A 17,462-nucleotide genomic window follows, 5' to 3' on the forward strand; every position below is an offset into this window, starting at 1 on the left:
GTTGGTAGGTACATAATTACCACTCTCAAAGTTACATGAAAATGTTTATAAAAGCATTGTTTCCAAAAACCTAGTATAGATAAAAAGGTAATAAACACAATAGAAACAAACAATTCAATGATTACACACAATAAGTCATTCATAATTCAACATCATAATTTTTTCAAATAAATGAGTTCAGTTCCTCTATAAATAGAAACGATTAACTAAATACCAAGACAGTCTCGTACTAGACTGGAACAAATGCTACCAAATAAACACAGCAGTCAACATGAGAACAATGACTACTGGAGGGCAAAGATTCCACATTAATATTCATGTGGTGAAAATGTACATTCATGCATAGATATTGAACGTTAGAGTGACAGTTCAGCCAAATGACTAATTTACAGTGCTAGTGTAGCTAGTTCAGCAAAGCCAAAGCGTGGATTGCAGTCTCCACTTGTCCAGGAAATGAATATGTGAATATGTAATTTGGCTGAACTACCCATTTAACCTGTCTCAGTGCAAACCATAGGCACACTGCTTCATGTTATAACATATGTACGTTGAGAGAAACTACGGGCAGTTTGTCATTGATATAACCACAGAGGAGTGAATTGTAAGGCAAAGTAAGACACTTCTTATGTGAACTTCTTAATAAACCGCAGCTTCAGATAGGCGATGACCAGGAAAATGAGTGTCATTATTGCCAAGGCAACGTGGTTTTCCCATAGGCCCCATGTAGTGTATTCTATTCCTAGGTAGTCCAGGTATTGTTCCCCTGTGCACCTGGAATGAGATGGAGAGAAGACCAAACAAACGTTCACCACGGTGTATCTATGGGATCCCGTGGACAAGCAAGGCTGGGTCACGTTAAATAGGAAGAAAGTGTTTGGAAACGGACTGAATCCTGAACCTGAACTCATTTGAGTTTTCGGCTGAAAAGGACTCAGGTGGGTCATATTTTATTGTGTCGTAGGATAATTATTGTGTTTATTCTCTAATATATATATTTTAATTGTATCAAATAATTCAGCCTTCACTGCTATTGATACCCAGTAATGATGCCTTATTGAAATGAGCCATTCTCTAATGTACGGTAGAGGATCTAGCTAAAACAACTGCTGCTCCATCTACAATGACTTCCTCAGTAGATGGTGCTAGAGGTACTACAGTGATCATAGGCACTGCACTTAGTGACAGCATGTTTGTAGCCTACTGATAATACTAGTCATATACCGTATAAACCATATTTAAGTCAACCAACATCTATCACTATTTCTAAGCAAAAAATATAGAGATAAATTCCACAGTGTGTGTATGTGTGTGGATTACGTTACTCACGTTATCCCGAGAGTGTGAGTAGTGTTCATACTGCAGTTGGTCATCATGCCAGAGCCAGGAGACATGGTGGTGCGAACGGCAGGGTCCTCGCAGAACTTCAGCCCCACAAACTCGTTGATCTCCAGGGCCTAGTCATTAAGAAACGTTACAATACTTAATAATACAGTTTTATTATAGTATATAATAACATACGGTATATATTCATATTTAAAACAATTATATATGTAATGAATAGCGCTATAAAAGTTGAATAAATTAAACGTATTAATACAGTATGGCAACATTTCACTAGATCAATTAAGAAGTTGTGGCTGACTGAGGTACTTACTGTTAGACCGTAGCGAGGGATACTGAGGTACTTCAACCAGGCCAGCCAGTTCATGATACTGGGCAGGTTCACCAGCAGACCTGAGAAGATCTGACAACACATCAATAAATATTAATTCACCAATGACATTGAGGTTCCAACCCCTAAATTACAATTTGACCAGGAAATTGCCATTTTACAAGACAGACTTGGTAAAATGGAAGGAGCCCAACAAGCAGAACAAGATACAATAATGTTATCGGATCCAACACAGCCACAAAGAGAGAGTTGAGCGGCGAGCCAGCAACCGGCAACAGGAGCGTTAAAATGGCAAACCAGCACCTGGAGGGTTGCCAGTCCGGATCCCGGGTCTGACAGGAAGTAATCTGGCAACTGAGCTGGCAACCGGAGTGTTGCTGGTATCAAATCCTAGATGCTGTTGCCTGCCATTTTGCCCTTGAGCAAGGCACTTAACCCCCCACAACAACAGCCCCCAGCATATCTACAAAACCTGGCGTGTATGCATCTGGGTCTTTCAGAGGGGTGAGGTTAAAAGTCCAATTTCGGTTGGGCCTCGTGTGCAATTGACCAATAAAGTGATCTTAATCTGATCTTAGTCTTAACACCACAGAACCTATCTAAAGATCAAACAGAAAGACAGACAATAACCCCACAGATCCTACATCACTTTAATCCAAGGCTAGAAAAGATGACGGCCATTCCCCACTCTAATATCCATGTGTAACCTTGGTATGCAACGCTAGTTTATATTTATGTCTATACATAACTAGCAAATAATACTAGTGGGACAGCGCTGAACTTGAACCAAAACTGGCATTACAATACAACTCAGGTGCACCCTGCACGTCCCTGAGTACCCCACCGCGCGAATGTGGCCACCGCATTACACCCTCGTCCCTACACTCACCATCATGAAGACGAAGCTAATGGTCATGAAGATGTTGGCCATTGCCACCACACTCTGGTCGGCAGAGATGGCCATGGTCATGGCGGTGGCTGTGTAGGCCACCAGGGTTACGGTGAACATGAAGATGAAGAAGGCTGCTGGAGTGGTTTTAAAACCTGCAGGAGAGACACACACACTTGAATTTTAAGATCATTTCAGAGTCTGGTTTTGAGTGGTAGGGTACATGCCCCTCTGCAAAGAGGGTTTGAGAGCCGTCTTGACCTTTCTTGACATTTTACTGTCTGTGCTATTACCGTCTCAAATCTAATTGTATTTGTCACGCACAGTTTATACAGCAGGTATAAAAGGTGCAGGGAAATGCTTGTGTGCTAGCTACCTCAACATCTACACTTTGTCCCTCTACTTTCCTTCCATCTTGACAATTCAATTCATAAATGCAAATGTCTCATTCCCATGTTGTGCATCCAACCCACCTATCATGAAGTAGACCACACAGCTGAAGAGGATGGCGGGGATGGTGCGCAGGGTGATGATGTCAGACAGGATCTTGGACAGGAAGTAGACCGAGACTCTGTAGTACCCGCTGATGTACTCATGGCTGTTGGGGACAACAAAGACAAGAAGTCTACATTAACTCAGACAAGAAGTCTACATTAACTCATACTGAGTGGTTTATTTTCTAACTTCCTTGGCTAGGGCCATTTGGAACAAATGCTTGCCGGGGTATTTCATACTGAAAATGCTCGTTTACAGAATAATTAGAAGTACAAAGGTCAAACAGTGAACCTAATGTAGCTGTAAACAAATGCTTGTTGGTCCATTTCATACTGACAAGTATTTAGGCAGAGACAGTGTCTTCATAATCACATGTATATATATATATATATAATAGAGAGTTGTTGTTTTATAATATATTTTTTCTTCATTTTTCCTCCACTCCAGATCCAACCTTATACATACGAACAACAACTTACAGACACACACAAACCATGTCTACATCTAATCTGGCTAGACCCGCATGCTCACACCCCCATATTCCAGGTTATAGTGGTGCCACTGGTCTACTACAGTACGTACACAAACAGCTTCCTCTCTGTGATGAAGAGTTCTGCAGCGGACAGCGTGCTGAAACATTGGTTGGTGGTGATGAAGAAAAGAGCACCAATCCTACAAGAGGGGAAACATCAAGTCACGACATGAAATCCTTATGTTCTGCCCAGTCATGCATGAAATGAAAGGGGGTAAACCCCTATTGAAATGAATGCTAGATGTTTTGCTGTGTGTGTACTCCATCGGCCTTCAGACTAAAGGGACCAAGGGAGTGGAGTCGTACTGTAGGTCTAATTGGATCCAGGCCTGGGTTCAAATACTATTTTAAATATCTCAATTACTTTCACATGCATTCAAAGTAAGTATTCAGATACAGTTTATTTGAAAAGACAGGTAGCTGAATATTTTAATGTATTTGGAAATACACTTGGAAAGTATTTGTCAGTATTTTCAAATACTATTTTCAAATACCTGAGTTAAATAAATGGGAGTGTATTTGAGTATTTGAAATACAATTTGGCAGACAATTTTTAATATTTTTATATATATATATATATATATATATATATATATATATATTTTTTTTTTTAAATACAAATAACCATTCAAATACTCAATTAAAAGTAATTGTTTGGGCTATGTATTTGAAAATACTCAAATACACATAAAAATAAATTTCTAAATACTACATAACTCAAATACACATTTATTTGAACCCAGATGTGATTGTACCAATAAAATAAATAAGTAAAATCCTGATTATTGTAAGCAGATTAATACACTAGTTGAAGACACCCTAAGATTCATACTGTTACAGTATCTAGAGTTTACAAAATGGTACAATAGAGATAAATAATTAAGCACAACAAAGAATGACATCTGCCCACATGATCAAATTGATGTTGGTGTACTCTTGCTCAGTTGTGCACCGGGGCCTCCCACTCCTCTTTCTATTCTGGTTAGAGCCAGTTTGCGTTGTTATGTGAAGGGAGTAGTACACAGCATTGTACGAGATCTTTAGTTTCTTGGCTTTTTCTCGAATGAAACAGCCTTAATTTCTCAGAACAAGAATAGACTGATGAGTTTCAGAAGAAGGTTCTTTGTTTCTGGCCATTTTGAGCCTGTAATTGAACCCACAAATGCTGATGCTAAAAAAATACTAAACTAGTCTAAAGAATGGCAGTTTTATTGCTTCCTTAAACAGAACAACAGTTTTCAGCTGTGCTAACATAATTGCAAAAGGGTTTTCTAATGATCAATTAGCCTTTTAAAATTATAAACTTGGATTAGCTAACACAACGTGCCATTGGAACACAGGAGTGATGGTTGCTGATAATGGGCCTCTGTACGCCTATGTAGATATTCCATTACAAATCAGCTGTTTCTAGCTACAATACTCATTTACAACATTAACAATGTCTACACTGTATTTCTGATCAATTTGATGTTATTTTAATGGACAAAAAAAAGGTGCTTTTCTTTCAAAGACAAGGACATTTCTAAGTGACCCCAAACTTTTGAACCGTAGTGTATATGTCTGCATTATCCTGTTATAACATATCTCTCCCAAAGCAGAGTCAGTTGTTCTGCCCTATGGGTTCCCATCAGTTTCAGTCTACAGATGAATCGAAATCTGATCACCTTTACATCCCATTCTGAGATGGATTTAAGGTGTTGTGATAAAAATGGTTCCCCCACCTGTTCTGTATTCCACTCTGGTTGTCCTTCACCCCGAAGAAAATGGCGCCCACAATAAGAGCCAGAAAAATGGTGACTCCCAGCTGCCCAAAAGAGAAACATTGTAAGTTTAGTAGCCAGGTCAAAGGGCAGCAAATCAGACAAGCATAACGTCATATTTTACATCATGACCCGCAATGTGCCGTGGCATTGGGGAGATGCAAGAAGGAGCCCATTTTGATCAAAGGTCCAGGCACATTTTAATGTAAACACATCTCTTTAGGTCTATAGAAAAAAGGGTTTAGCTCTCTCTCAGAGAAGAAAACAATATTATATTCTTAAAATACAGTTAGGTAAGATGCTATGACGAACACAAAGGTCAGGAGAAGTATCACTACTTATCCTGGCCTTGCAGAGGCAACGGGTCTAACCCTGATAGAACCTGATTAGTCCATTAAGAACCCTGATAGAACATGATTAGTCCATTAAGAATGTGGACATTCTTAAAACTAGGTATATTCCCACACAAACTACACCGAATCAGCACTCTCCCTCATCCATTCTCATCCACAGACCGGTAGTCCATGTCGGGTAAGAAAAAGAGAAAACAAAGAGAGAAAAGGTGAAATCTCCAGAGCGACATTTGTTTTAATCCTGACGATTTACATTTTATGACAGGCCTAACCGGCCCCAGCGCGGTTCCCAGGGTGAGAGGATAAGCTAATAAGGTTGAGCCTTTTTCACCTCATTCCCCAAGCCCCTCATGTGGAAGCCCAGCGCGGGTCATGGCGTGATCATGTGACAAAGGTCTGGGCCCTGGCCACTGGGGGGGGGGGGCGGTGGCCAGATATGATATCACTTCAGTTCTAGGCCCGGAGAGGCAACAGCTGGGTCACAACAGTCAGCAAAGCTGATTAGCTAGGTCTCCGGCCCTCTAGCCTTTAAGATCCAGACCCCAGCCTGGGATTATTGTCGATTTACTATGAGGCCAATTAGCTGTTAATAATTCTTGAAGTGAGATACTTCTGATGGCATGTTGTTGCCTTGGATGACTAATGAGGGCACTAAGTTGTCAGAACTCCCTCCTCCCGCCATCTCTGTCACCCTTTAAGCGCAAAAGAGCTTGTTGTGAAGTAGAGAAAAGTACGCGGGCTGCAATTAAAAATCATACTATTCTCAAGTCTTGCTCGGAGGGTAAGTCTGGTCATAAGGTTGTTGGTGATAGGAGCGGAGCTAAATCCATTACCCTTTTATTCTGAGAATCCTCTCCCCAATTGTGTGTGTTTGAAATGATTTTAGGGGACATTGGTACAGCACCTCTTAAACCTTAAACCCACAAATAGAAATCCGGTGAGTATTGGTGTGTGTGCGTCTGTATCGGTGTATGTGTGTGTGTGCGTCTGTATCAGTGTATGTGTGTGTGTGCATCTGTATCGGTGTATGTGTGTGTGTGCGTCTGTATCGGTGTATGTGTGTGTGTGCGTCTGTATCGGTGTATGTGTGTGTGTGCGTCTGTATCGGTGTGTGTTCTAACCTGTGCGACGGAGGTCTGGGGGTTCAGCGCCAGGTTCCGGAAGGTTCTCCCTAGGACCCAGTGGAGCTGGGTGAAGAAGGAGCTGTTGTAGGTGATGGTACGGGACGTAGGCTTGGTGGTGTACTGCTTTCCCTGGGTGATCCTCTCCAGCTCGACCTGGGTGTCTCTGAAGTAGGAGCAGTTCCTGTACTCATCCACTAGACGCTCCTCGATGGTCTGCCTGGAGCCACTCAGCTCCTCAAAGTCAATGTCTAGGAGGGGAGAGAACCGAGAGTCAATACACACTGTTAAAGGTTGGAGACCATCACCCCTTAATTCACCCATGACAACAACCCATTTTTCAATCCATCCCCTTATCCTAAGTGCAAAAGACCCAGATACAAATTCATTGAAGTCCAGTCTGAGATTCGGCTGACTACTCCCATTGTACCAAAACTGTTCCTTCCACAATCCACACCGATAGTGTATTCCTGTCGCTATTAGCATTAGCCGTAGCCTCTCAAAGGCCAACAAATCCTACTGTACCAGTACAGATCAGAGGGTTTTTCACATTGAGCTGATAGGATTAACGGGGGTTATCCAACTGCCTGGCCTCCAGCCTCAGGCCCTGGCTGCAGCATCAGCCGCCCGCTCCCTCCAACCCCTGTCCCTGTCTGAGCAACGCCAAGCCTCCTGCACCCCTAATCTTACTGACCCAGGGGCAGATGTTGTTTGTGTTAGAGCGCTGGGTCCCTTGTTCTTTTACTATGCTGCCAGGGCTCTAAGGCACCCTTCAGGTGCTTGCGAGACTTGGGCTCATATACTGCACACTGTGTGTGTGTGTGTGTGTGTGTGTGTGTGTGTGTGTGTGTGTGTGTGTGTGTGTGTGTGTGTGTGTGTGTGTGTGTGTGTGTGTGTGTGTGTGTGTGTGTGTGTGTGTGTGTGTGTGTGTGTGTGAAAATGACCTTCTCCCTGAATCTTGTTCATAGCAGTGGCAGTAGAGTCTCCGTTGATGACGTCTAGGAAGAAGTCGGCTGGGTTGTTGTGGGCCTCGCAGGCGTAACCTAGGATACAACAACACATGTGAACATTAGTCTCCCCTATATCAATCTCTATTCTGCTTTGTCCCATTCAGGACTTTCACATCAATCTAACTTCCTTTATCTCTTAAACAACACATCAACGGTAGCTCCTTATACTTTGCGTGTAGTATTGGTGTTGAAGGTTACCTATGTCGGAGAAATAGTCCAGTGCATTCTGGGCCGGCCCATGGTACACCTGTTTGCCGCTAACTAGCAGGGTCAGGGAGTCGAACAGCCGGTAGATGGAGTAACGCGGTTGGTGGATGGACATGATGATGGTACGTCCCTGATTGGCCATTCTAAAAGGAGATAAGACAATGAAAAAAGGCCTGGAGGTCTACATTTAACAGGGTAGCCAATAAGAAAGGTAGGACATTTAGAGGACAAATGTGGTGCAAATTAAACAGGGAAGGGAATAAGAAAAGCATCAAATATGAAATGTAGGATACCTACCACTAACCCCACCCATTAGGAATCAATCGAAATTAAATTAAATGGCATTCCTTCTTGGAAAAGTAGTGCTATACCTTTTGAGCAGCTGCAGGACAGAGTTAGCTGTGCTAAAGTCCAGGCCCGTTACAGTAACAGTTAAGAGATACAGATACCTTTTGAGCAGCAGCGGGACAGAGTTAGCGGTGCTAGCATCCAGGCCCGTTACAGTAACAGTTTAGAGCTACAGATACCTTTTGTGCAGCAGCAGGACAGAGTTAGCGGTGCTAGCATCCAGGCCCGTTACAGTAACAGTTTAGAGCTACAGATACCTTTTGAGCAGCAGCAGGACAGAGTTAGCGGTGCTAGCATCCAGGCCCGTTACAGTAACAGTTTAGAGCTACAGATACCTTTTGAGCAGCAGCAGGACAGAGTTAGCGGTGCTAGCGTCCAGGCCCGTTGTGGGTTCATCCAAGAAGAGAACAGAGGGGTCGATGATGAGCTCCATGCCGATGTTGGTCCTCTTCCTCTCCCCTCCAGAAATCCCCCGGATCATCTGGGTACCAACCTGGGGAGGAACACAATCACATCACATGATAGCCCTTGGACATCTATCATATGCTGTATGGTACCACAGCCTTGTATGACATTCAAAATGACATTGGAAGACATTGGTGAGAAGGAAGCAATTTTACTGCATATCTACAATGGGTATACAAAACATTAAGAACACCTGCTCTTTCCATGACACAGACTGACCAGGTAAATCCAGGTGAAAGCTTTGATCCCTTATTGATGTCACTTGTTAAATCCACTTGAATCAGTGTAGATGAAGGGGAGGAGACAGGTTAATTAAGGATTTCTAGGACTAGAGACAAATGAGAGATGGATTGTGTATATGTGCCATTCAGAGGATGAACAGGAAAGACAAAAGATGCCTTTGAATGGGGTATGGTAGTAGGCGCACCAGTTTGAGTTTGTCAAGAATTGCAACCCTGCTGGGTTTTTCACGCTCAACAGTTTCCCGTGTGTATCAAGAATGGTCCACCACCCAAAAGACATCCAGCCAACTTGACACAACTGTGGGAAGCATTGGAGTCAACATGGGCCAGCATCCCTGTGTGTGGGGGGGGTGCAACTCAATATTAGCAAGGTGTTTGGTATACTCAGTGTATATAGTGGAGGGAAAATACTGTAGACGGTTTGATCATAGAGATCCTATTAAACTGCATTTAGTCCTACTCAAATTCAAATTCCTAATAATATGGATTTGACTCTCACAGGCTCATAAAACTACCATGAATTCAGTCCTGAACAGCCGTCTCAACATTTCCATTCTATGTTACAACGTACCTTAGCGTCAGCCACCTTGGTCAGGCCTAGCTCGGTGATGAGGTCGTTGACCCTGGCGTCCTTCTCTTTCTGGGGCACGGAGCGGGGCAGACGCAGCGCTGCAGAGAATCGCAGGTTTTCCCTCACCGTCAGAGTCCCCATCACCACGTCGTCCTGGTGAGGTCACAGAGACAAAGGTCAGAGGTCACTGAATGGGGTAATATGGTCAGGAGCTTTGAAAAAAGTACTGTAGCTATACTGTTTTTTCCCAGCTGTTAGACCCTAGAGTTTTGTTGTACATGTCTCCTTTGAATATGCTCTTCTAACGGCGCCATGGTCTCCGACAATATTTACAACAGGTAGCCAATAGACTTACCTGGACAACATAGCCGGAGAGGCACTTGAAGTTGGGTGGTTGTGGCGCCCCGTCGATCAGCACCTCCCCCGAGAGACCAGAGGGGTCCTTCCTGGCTGCTAGAACGTCCAGGAACCTAACCATAACGTTAGATCAATAATCACTATGGCAACCTGTGGGACCTTTTTTTTGTAACAAGCAATGTAATGCCTTCAAGATAAACCGTTGTCATCAACAAAATACTCACGAGGACTTTCCACTTCCAGTGGGTCCTAGAATAGCATTTAGACCCGGTCTCATGATGCCACTGCAAGACAACGACAATACACAGAAGATATTTTAAGTTGCACTGAAACATTCCACATATTTACCATAATAAACATGTAATCAACACACATTGTGTTACATCCTGTTTTACACCAATGACAAGTGTAGCACTGTATTCTAAACTATGAAAGACTTACAAAAATCAATAAGAGTATAGGCCTACAGTTCAGTTGCAAATCAGTAAATGGATTTGGATAATAAGTTGATTTGATCTTAGAGGAACTTTTTTGCTCCATAAACCACTTTCAGAACTGTGAAAAGCTGATCAAGGACCAAGAATAATGGGACAGATCTTTTATCATCAAACAAAATGCTAGATTTATAGCACCTTATGACATGCTTACGACAGGTTTATAGCACCCATTCAAGTCATGGGCAAAGCATTTTTGTCATCTACTTTCTATACGCACAATGTTACACAAATGTCTTATCAACCCATTACATACGGAAGCTAAAGTTATCACGCCAGTCCAGCAAGTTTATCAAGTGTCAAGGGCTTGTGGTTTTAATGTGTAAACATTGTCTCTATAGCATAGTCATACACACGGAAGAATCACAAGCGTGACAGAATGAAAAGGAGGAGGTTTGGTTCTCCAATTAACCGATTCAAACAGCACAAAGAATACGGTGACCCCAAAGACCTCCAACAATCTGAGAATGAGTTCTATCTATACCATTGTATAATGATCCAAAACAAGAATACATAATCAAATGTTGTGATTCCACAAAGAAAATTTGCACAATTGGTAAAAAAAAAAATATCTGTCATATAAAAACAGAATTAAAAAACTGAATTATAAAGGCTTGTAGTGTGGAATCACGTGACAGCATTTCCTTTGGTTCCTTGGCAGCTTGCTCCACAGTGCATCAAGGAGATTACACGCAAGAAACCATGCTTAATATCATATAATTAACACTAGGGGAAACGGACCAAAACTTGTGTGAAATTACGCATTCCTCCCTGGGAAATGTCCAGTACATTTAATGCCATCAGAAAAAAAAGACATTTGAATGTTCCGCTGCACTATTGTTCATTGTGGTCTGAGTATGCGAGCCCTAATCTTAAATGGAGAGGCCTGTATGTTTTGTCAACTTGTGTTAATGATCTCTCTCCCTCTTTTGGTTTCACTTCACATTCACGCTCTCTCTGACACACACACACACACACACACCTAAAACCTCTTCATGAGCATTGGAGAGGCAGCAAACTTAATTCCTATAATTGAGTTAGATCCATCAATGACACTCACAAGCATTCCTAATTTGTTAACACTCCCTTTATTCACTAGTAATGGGGCAGTGGTAGCCAAAAGTAGCCAATTGTCATACTGAGTAAAAGTAAAGATACCCTAGTAGAAAATGACTCAAGTAAAAGTGAAAGTCACCCAGTAAAATACTACTTGAGTAAAAGTCTAAAAGTATTTGATTTTAAATATACTTAAGTGTCAAAGGTAAATGGAATTGCTCAAATATGCGTAAGTATCAAAAGTATAAATAATTTCAAATTCCTTATATTAAGCAAACCAGACGGCACAATTTTCTCATTTGTTTGTTGTTGACGGACAGCAGGGGCACACTTCACCACTCAGACATAATTTACAAACAAAGCATCTATGTTAGGTGAGTCTGCCAGATCAGAGGCAGTAGGGATGACCAGGGATGTTCTCTTGATAAGTGTGTGAATTGGATCATTTTCTTGTCAAAATATAACGAGTACTTTTGGGTGTCAGGAAAAATGTATGGAGTAAAAAGTACATTATTTTATTTAGGAATGTAGTGAAGTAAAAGTTGGCAAAAATATGTAAAGTAAAGATACCCTCAAAAATTACTTAAGTAGTACTTTGAAGTATTTTTACTTAAGTACTTTACACCACTGTAAAGGGGTGTGGTGGTGGGCAGGAATACACTGAGGCTGTACCAAGAAAGACAAGCAAACGAGCTCAACACAGAGCGAGAAAGAGGTGAATCTGCCAATAAATCCACATCGAATTAGCTTCATAATCACCAAATGTAATTGGGTGGTCAAGGTGTATATTAACTTCAGGTCCACTAGCATTTCAGCGTGTGTGTGTGTGTTATTGTAGCTAGTTATTGAGTATTTTTTACATGCACAGCAATAATTTGATATTAAACTGATGAATGGCAGTAGGCAGATTATGCAATAGCCATGTAAACACCTTACTCTGCTTATCTTAAATCGGCGTACGGTTAAAATCGAAGTAAGCATATGCCAATAAAAAAAAACTGGTTTTCTGAGCAGTTGTTGGAATTATTAGGACATGTAAACACCTTAATCTGCGTTCCAGCTGTGTATTTGATCTGCACATGTGCCAGTGCCAGCCGAGCGAGCCTCCCTCTTTAGCGCGAGTGAAGTGAGTTTGGAACAACTGAATGTATGAGTCTTAGAAGTAGTTTTCACATACAAACTTTATATGTCCCAACTCAGGATCAAATATGCTTCCAAAAAAATAACATGGTCGCTGTGGTTGAGCGTTCATTTTAATTGCCGACTTTCTGCATTTAACAGAGTGGCATCAGGTAGCATGACTTCAGATGTGTCCATGTAAACAGGATTATTAGGGAAATCGTTCTTCTTGCAAAGCATATAAACATTTTCCTCAAACTATTATATTAATCTGACTATCCACAATAATCACCTTATTGTGTGCATGTAACCTTACTCATTGTATGCCATTTAGCAGACGCTTTTATCCAAAGGGACTTATGTATGTGTGCATACATTTTTCATATGGGTGGCCCCAGCGGGAATCAAACCTTTATCCTTGGCGTTGCAAGCTCCATGCTCTACCAACTGAGCCACACAGGACTGTGTGTGTGTGTGTGTGTGTGTGTTTGTGTGTGTGTGCACGCATGTGATCAAACTCACTTTAATCATCCACTAGTCAATTAGTATCACTACAACTTGTGCGTTTGGGCATGTTTTAAGGTGGAAGCCTGTGTGTAGAATACATGAGAGTGTGTGTGCATCTTTGAAAGTGTGTGTTTGTCTGCTTGTGTCTGTGTGTACATGAGACCAAAGGATCCACTAACTCCACTCACTTGAGGTCCACCAGTATCTCCCTGGCAGTGTTCTTCCTCTTGCAGAGCGGTCCAGTCTTCAGCTTCACCTTGTACTGGATGCTGTGGAAGCTGACCTGTGGAGCCCCGGGGCTGCAGCTTGTTCAGCTCCACCATGGTGCTGCTGGTTATGACCTTGGTCCTGGGCGTCCCGTTGGTGGACGTGACGTCTTCAGTCATGGCGACGCTGATGTGATTGGCTCGATCGGTCATTATCTGCAGGGGTGAGACCTGTGGGGATTGGTCAAGGGATAGGTCTGAAATTGATACACTATTTTCCTCGTGTAGTGCACTACTCAAATCAAATGTTATTGATTGCGTGCACATACTTTGCCGATGTTATCACAGGTGCAGCGAAATGCTTGTATTTCTAGCTCAGACAGTGCAGTAATACCTAACAAACCACACAAATCCCTCAAAATAAAAAGAAAGGTATTAAGAAATATCATGACGAGCAAGTCAGAGTCCGGAATATAAATATCTATGTATATGATGGTGTGTATAGACATTATGGACAATATATGAATAGAAAAGGTGTGTGCAGCAGTAATTATATAGGATGAGCCTTGACTTGAATACAGTACATACATATGAAGTGGGTAAAACAGTATGTAAACATTATTAAAGTGACCAGTCTTCAATGACTATGTACTTGGCGCAGCAGTCTCTAAGGTGCGGGGTTGAGTACCAGGTGGTAGTCGGCCAGTAACAGTGACTAAGGTTCAGGGCAGGGTACTGGACGGAGGCCGGCTAGTGGTGACTATTTAATAGTCTGATGGCATGGAGATAGAAGCTATTTTTCAGTCTCTTGGTCCCAGCTTTGATGCACCTGTACTGTCTCCACTTTCTAGGTGGTAGCGGGTGAACAGGTTGTGGCTCGGGTGGCTGAGGTCCTTTATGATCTTCTTGGCCTTCCTGTGACACCGGGCGCTGTAGATGTCTTGTAGGGTAGGCAGTGGAGACAGCCCTGCGGTTGCGGACGGTGCAATTGCTGTACCAGGAGGTGATACAGCCTGACAGGATGCTCTCAATGGTGCATCTATAGAAGTTTGTGAGGGTCTTAAGGTCCAAGCCGTTGGGTCTTAGGGGCTGTTGCGTCTTCTTCCCCACACTCTCTGTGTGGATGGACCATTTCAGGTTGTCAGTGATGTGCACGCCGAGGAACTTGATGCCTTCCACCCTCTCCACTGCTGTCCTGTCGGGGTGGATGGGGGTGTGCTCTCTCTGCTGTCTCCTGAAGTCCACGATCAGCTCCTTCGTTTTGTTGACGTTGAGGGAGGGGTTATTTCCCTGGCACCACTCCCCTCACCTCCTCCCTGTAGGTTGTCTCATCATTGTTGGTAAATCAGGCACACCACTGTTGTGGCATCTGCAAACTTGATGATTGAGTTACTTCTGACCAAAGTGATTCTGGTCAAAAGAAGTGCACTACTGTATGGAGAATAAATAGGGTGTCACTTAATTTGAGATTTAGTGGATAAATAGAAGGACTTTTAATGTGTTTTATTGATGCCTTTAGGACATACTTTGGTGTATGAATCTGAGAGCTTCAAGTAAGGGAGGGATATACTGTAGAGACAAACTTCAGACTTCTAGGAAGAGTGATATGCATTTATCATTATGCAATACATTTAGATGTGGAGAAGTGGAAACATTGGACACATTGTCTGCATATCTGAGCACATTTAATTAGGATCAGTCTAAATGAATGTCATGCGACCTTTGCGGTGGACTGGTACATAGAGAGAAATTAGCTCGAGAGACGGAGAGAGAAGCTCGAGAGACGGAGAGAAGCTCGAGAGACGGAGAGAGAAGCTCGAGAGAGAGAAAGAGAGAGAAGCGCTCCAGAGAGAAGCAATAGAGAAGCTAGAGTGAGGAGAGACACCCAATCGCTTTCAAATGCAGTTATAAATACATTATACCACTCTAAATACCTCTGCTCTGGGATAGGCTTGTTGAAGACAAATTAAACCGAATAATTGAATCTATTTAATCCTATAGGAATGTATAGACACTGGAAAACAGTATACTCGTCCAGTGAGCAGACCTGCGTTGAAATTTAGTTAGTTGAACCACTTTCCACATGTACATTCATTGTGCTTACTTTTTTTTTTACCACACTCTCAGCATAATTGCTACAAATGTATATCATAGCCTAGACTAATTGAAAATGATATATTCATGTTTTACCATGACTGAAGATAGCCAAACTAAGCCTTTTTGATTGACTTTTCTGTCATAAAGAGATTAAGCAGGACAGATTATGTACGAGAAATACAGACACATTTGTCCCATGAAGACGAATAATCGTAGGCCTTGGAAATATGATTTCTGAATGGTTTGAATGGGTGACCCTAACGGTTCAACTGGGAATGCAATGCATGGATGACTAAGTAACGTTAGGTTGTTTCTGCGTGAAAAAAAAGTATGTAGCCTTCATTTCATAGACGTAAAGTAAACAACAATATTTTATTGTACAAAAATGCTAAAATAACTCAATGTTTTCTTTTACCAAAGACGCATGCACTGGAGTACGTCATTTACAAAAACTTGAATAAAATTGAATCATCGTCTGGAACTAAAATATCATCAGCGCCCGCTATTTTATATAATACTAGCATGTATAAGCAGGATGTTACTAAAGAATTCACCAGGAGGATCATGTCACCGTTATGCATGGCATTTAGCCTCCAAATGATGTAGCAAATTTAGCCGAAAATAAAATATATCCCATCTGAAAATATCATGCAAAACGGATACATACCCGCCTGTAAACTTTGAAATTTCTACAGTCCTCTCCAGTCTTGTACTAGAAAAGACCGAACCAAACCACGCGTGTGACCAACGATCCGCTTTGGCCAATGAATTTATACTACCGGTGTTGAATAAGAGAAGCTATGGAGAAATCTCAATACATACTCTTCGCGTCATCTCTCCTCGGTCTCCTTCTCAAAACCCATTGGAGGAGAAGGTCAGAGGGGCGGGACCTCTGGCTTTCTCATCCAATGGGTTTTGAGAAGGAGGCGAGGAGAGAGGACGCGAGGATATATACTTGAGATCTTTCCTATGACAGTATGGGCGCCTCCCAAACCGAGCCATACCGTTAAATTGTGCAAAGCGTGTGCATGAATGGTTCAACCAGGACATTGGCAAATAGGCATGGGCAAATAAGCAATTCTTAATTATTGCCTCATTTTCACACAAAAAAACTATCTTTCAATTGCTCTCATTCGTATCTAGAGCACAACCCCAATGATTGAGATTTTATTTTTATTTTTATTTTATTTCACCTTTATTTAACCAGGTAGGCTAGTTGAGAACAAGTTCTCATTTGCAACTGCGACCTGGCCAAGATAAAGCATAGCAGTGTGAGCATACAACAAAGAGTTACACATGGAGTATACAATTAACAAGTCAATAACACAGTAGAAAACAAAGGGGGGGTCTATATACAATGTGTGCAAAAGGCATGAGGAGGTAGGCAAATAATTACAATTTTGCAGATTAACACTGGAGTGATAAAAGATCAGATGGTCGTGTACAGGTAGAGATATTGGTGTGCAGAAGAGCAGAAAAGTAAATAAATAAAAACAGTATGGGGATGAGGTAGGTGAAAAGGGTGGGCTATTTACCAATAGACTATGTACAGCTGCAGCGATAGGTTAGCTGCTCAGATAGCTGATGTTTGAAGTTGGTGAGGGAGATAAAAGTCTCCAACTTCAGCGATTTTTGCAATTCGTTCCAGTCACAGGCAGCAGAGTACTGGAACGAAAGGCGGCCAAATGAGGTGTTGGCTTTAGGGATGATCAGTGAGATACACCTGCTGGAGCGCGTGCTACGGATGGGTGTTGCCATCGTGACCAGTGAGCTGAGATAAGGCGGAGCTTTACCTAGCATAGACTTGTAGATGACCTGGAGCCAGTGGGTCTGGCGACGAATATGTAGCGAGGGCCAGCCGACTAGAGCATACAAGTCGCAGTGGTGGGTGGTATAAGGTGCTTTAGTGACAAAACGGATGGCACTGTGATAGACTGCATCCAGTTTGTTGAGTAGAGTGT

General features: G+C 42.2%; 1 protein-coding gene across 1 annotated transcript; it reads right to left on the bottom strand.

The window, feature by feature from the left end:
- Window positions 1-27: 27 nt before the first annotated feature.
- LOC109876598 (broad substrate specificity ATP-binding cassette transporter ABCG2) lies at window positions 28-16,661 on the bottom strand. Its single transcript, XM_031828299.1, is given in 17 exon segments — window positions 28-771; window positions 1,327-1,454; window positions 1,655-1,744; window positions 2,562-2,716; window positions 3,035-3,159; window positions 3,639-3,728; window positions 5,310-5,392; window positions 6,823-7,073; window positions 7,767-7,865; window positions 8,031-8,182; window positions 8,723-8,880; window positions 9,666-9,818; window positions 10,021-10,135; window positions 10,247-10,306; window positions 13,387-13,481; window positions 13,483-13,620; window positions 16,169-16,661. Coding segments are annotated over 16 exon segments (2,037 nt in total). The 5' UTR covers window positions 13,618-13,620; window positions 16,169-16,661; the 3' UTR covers window positions 28-623.
- Between the last annotated feature and the right edge of the window lie 801 nt (window positions 16,662-17,462).

This window comes from Oncorhynchus kisutch, linkage group LG7, assembly GCF_002021735.2.
Source record: "Oncorhynchus kisutch isolate 150728-3 linkage group LG7, Okis_V2, whole genome shotgun sequence".
Classification (NCBI taxonomy): Eukaryota; Metazoa; Chordata; class Actinopteri; order Salmoniformes; family Salmonidae; genus Oncorhynchus; species Oncorhynchus kisutch.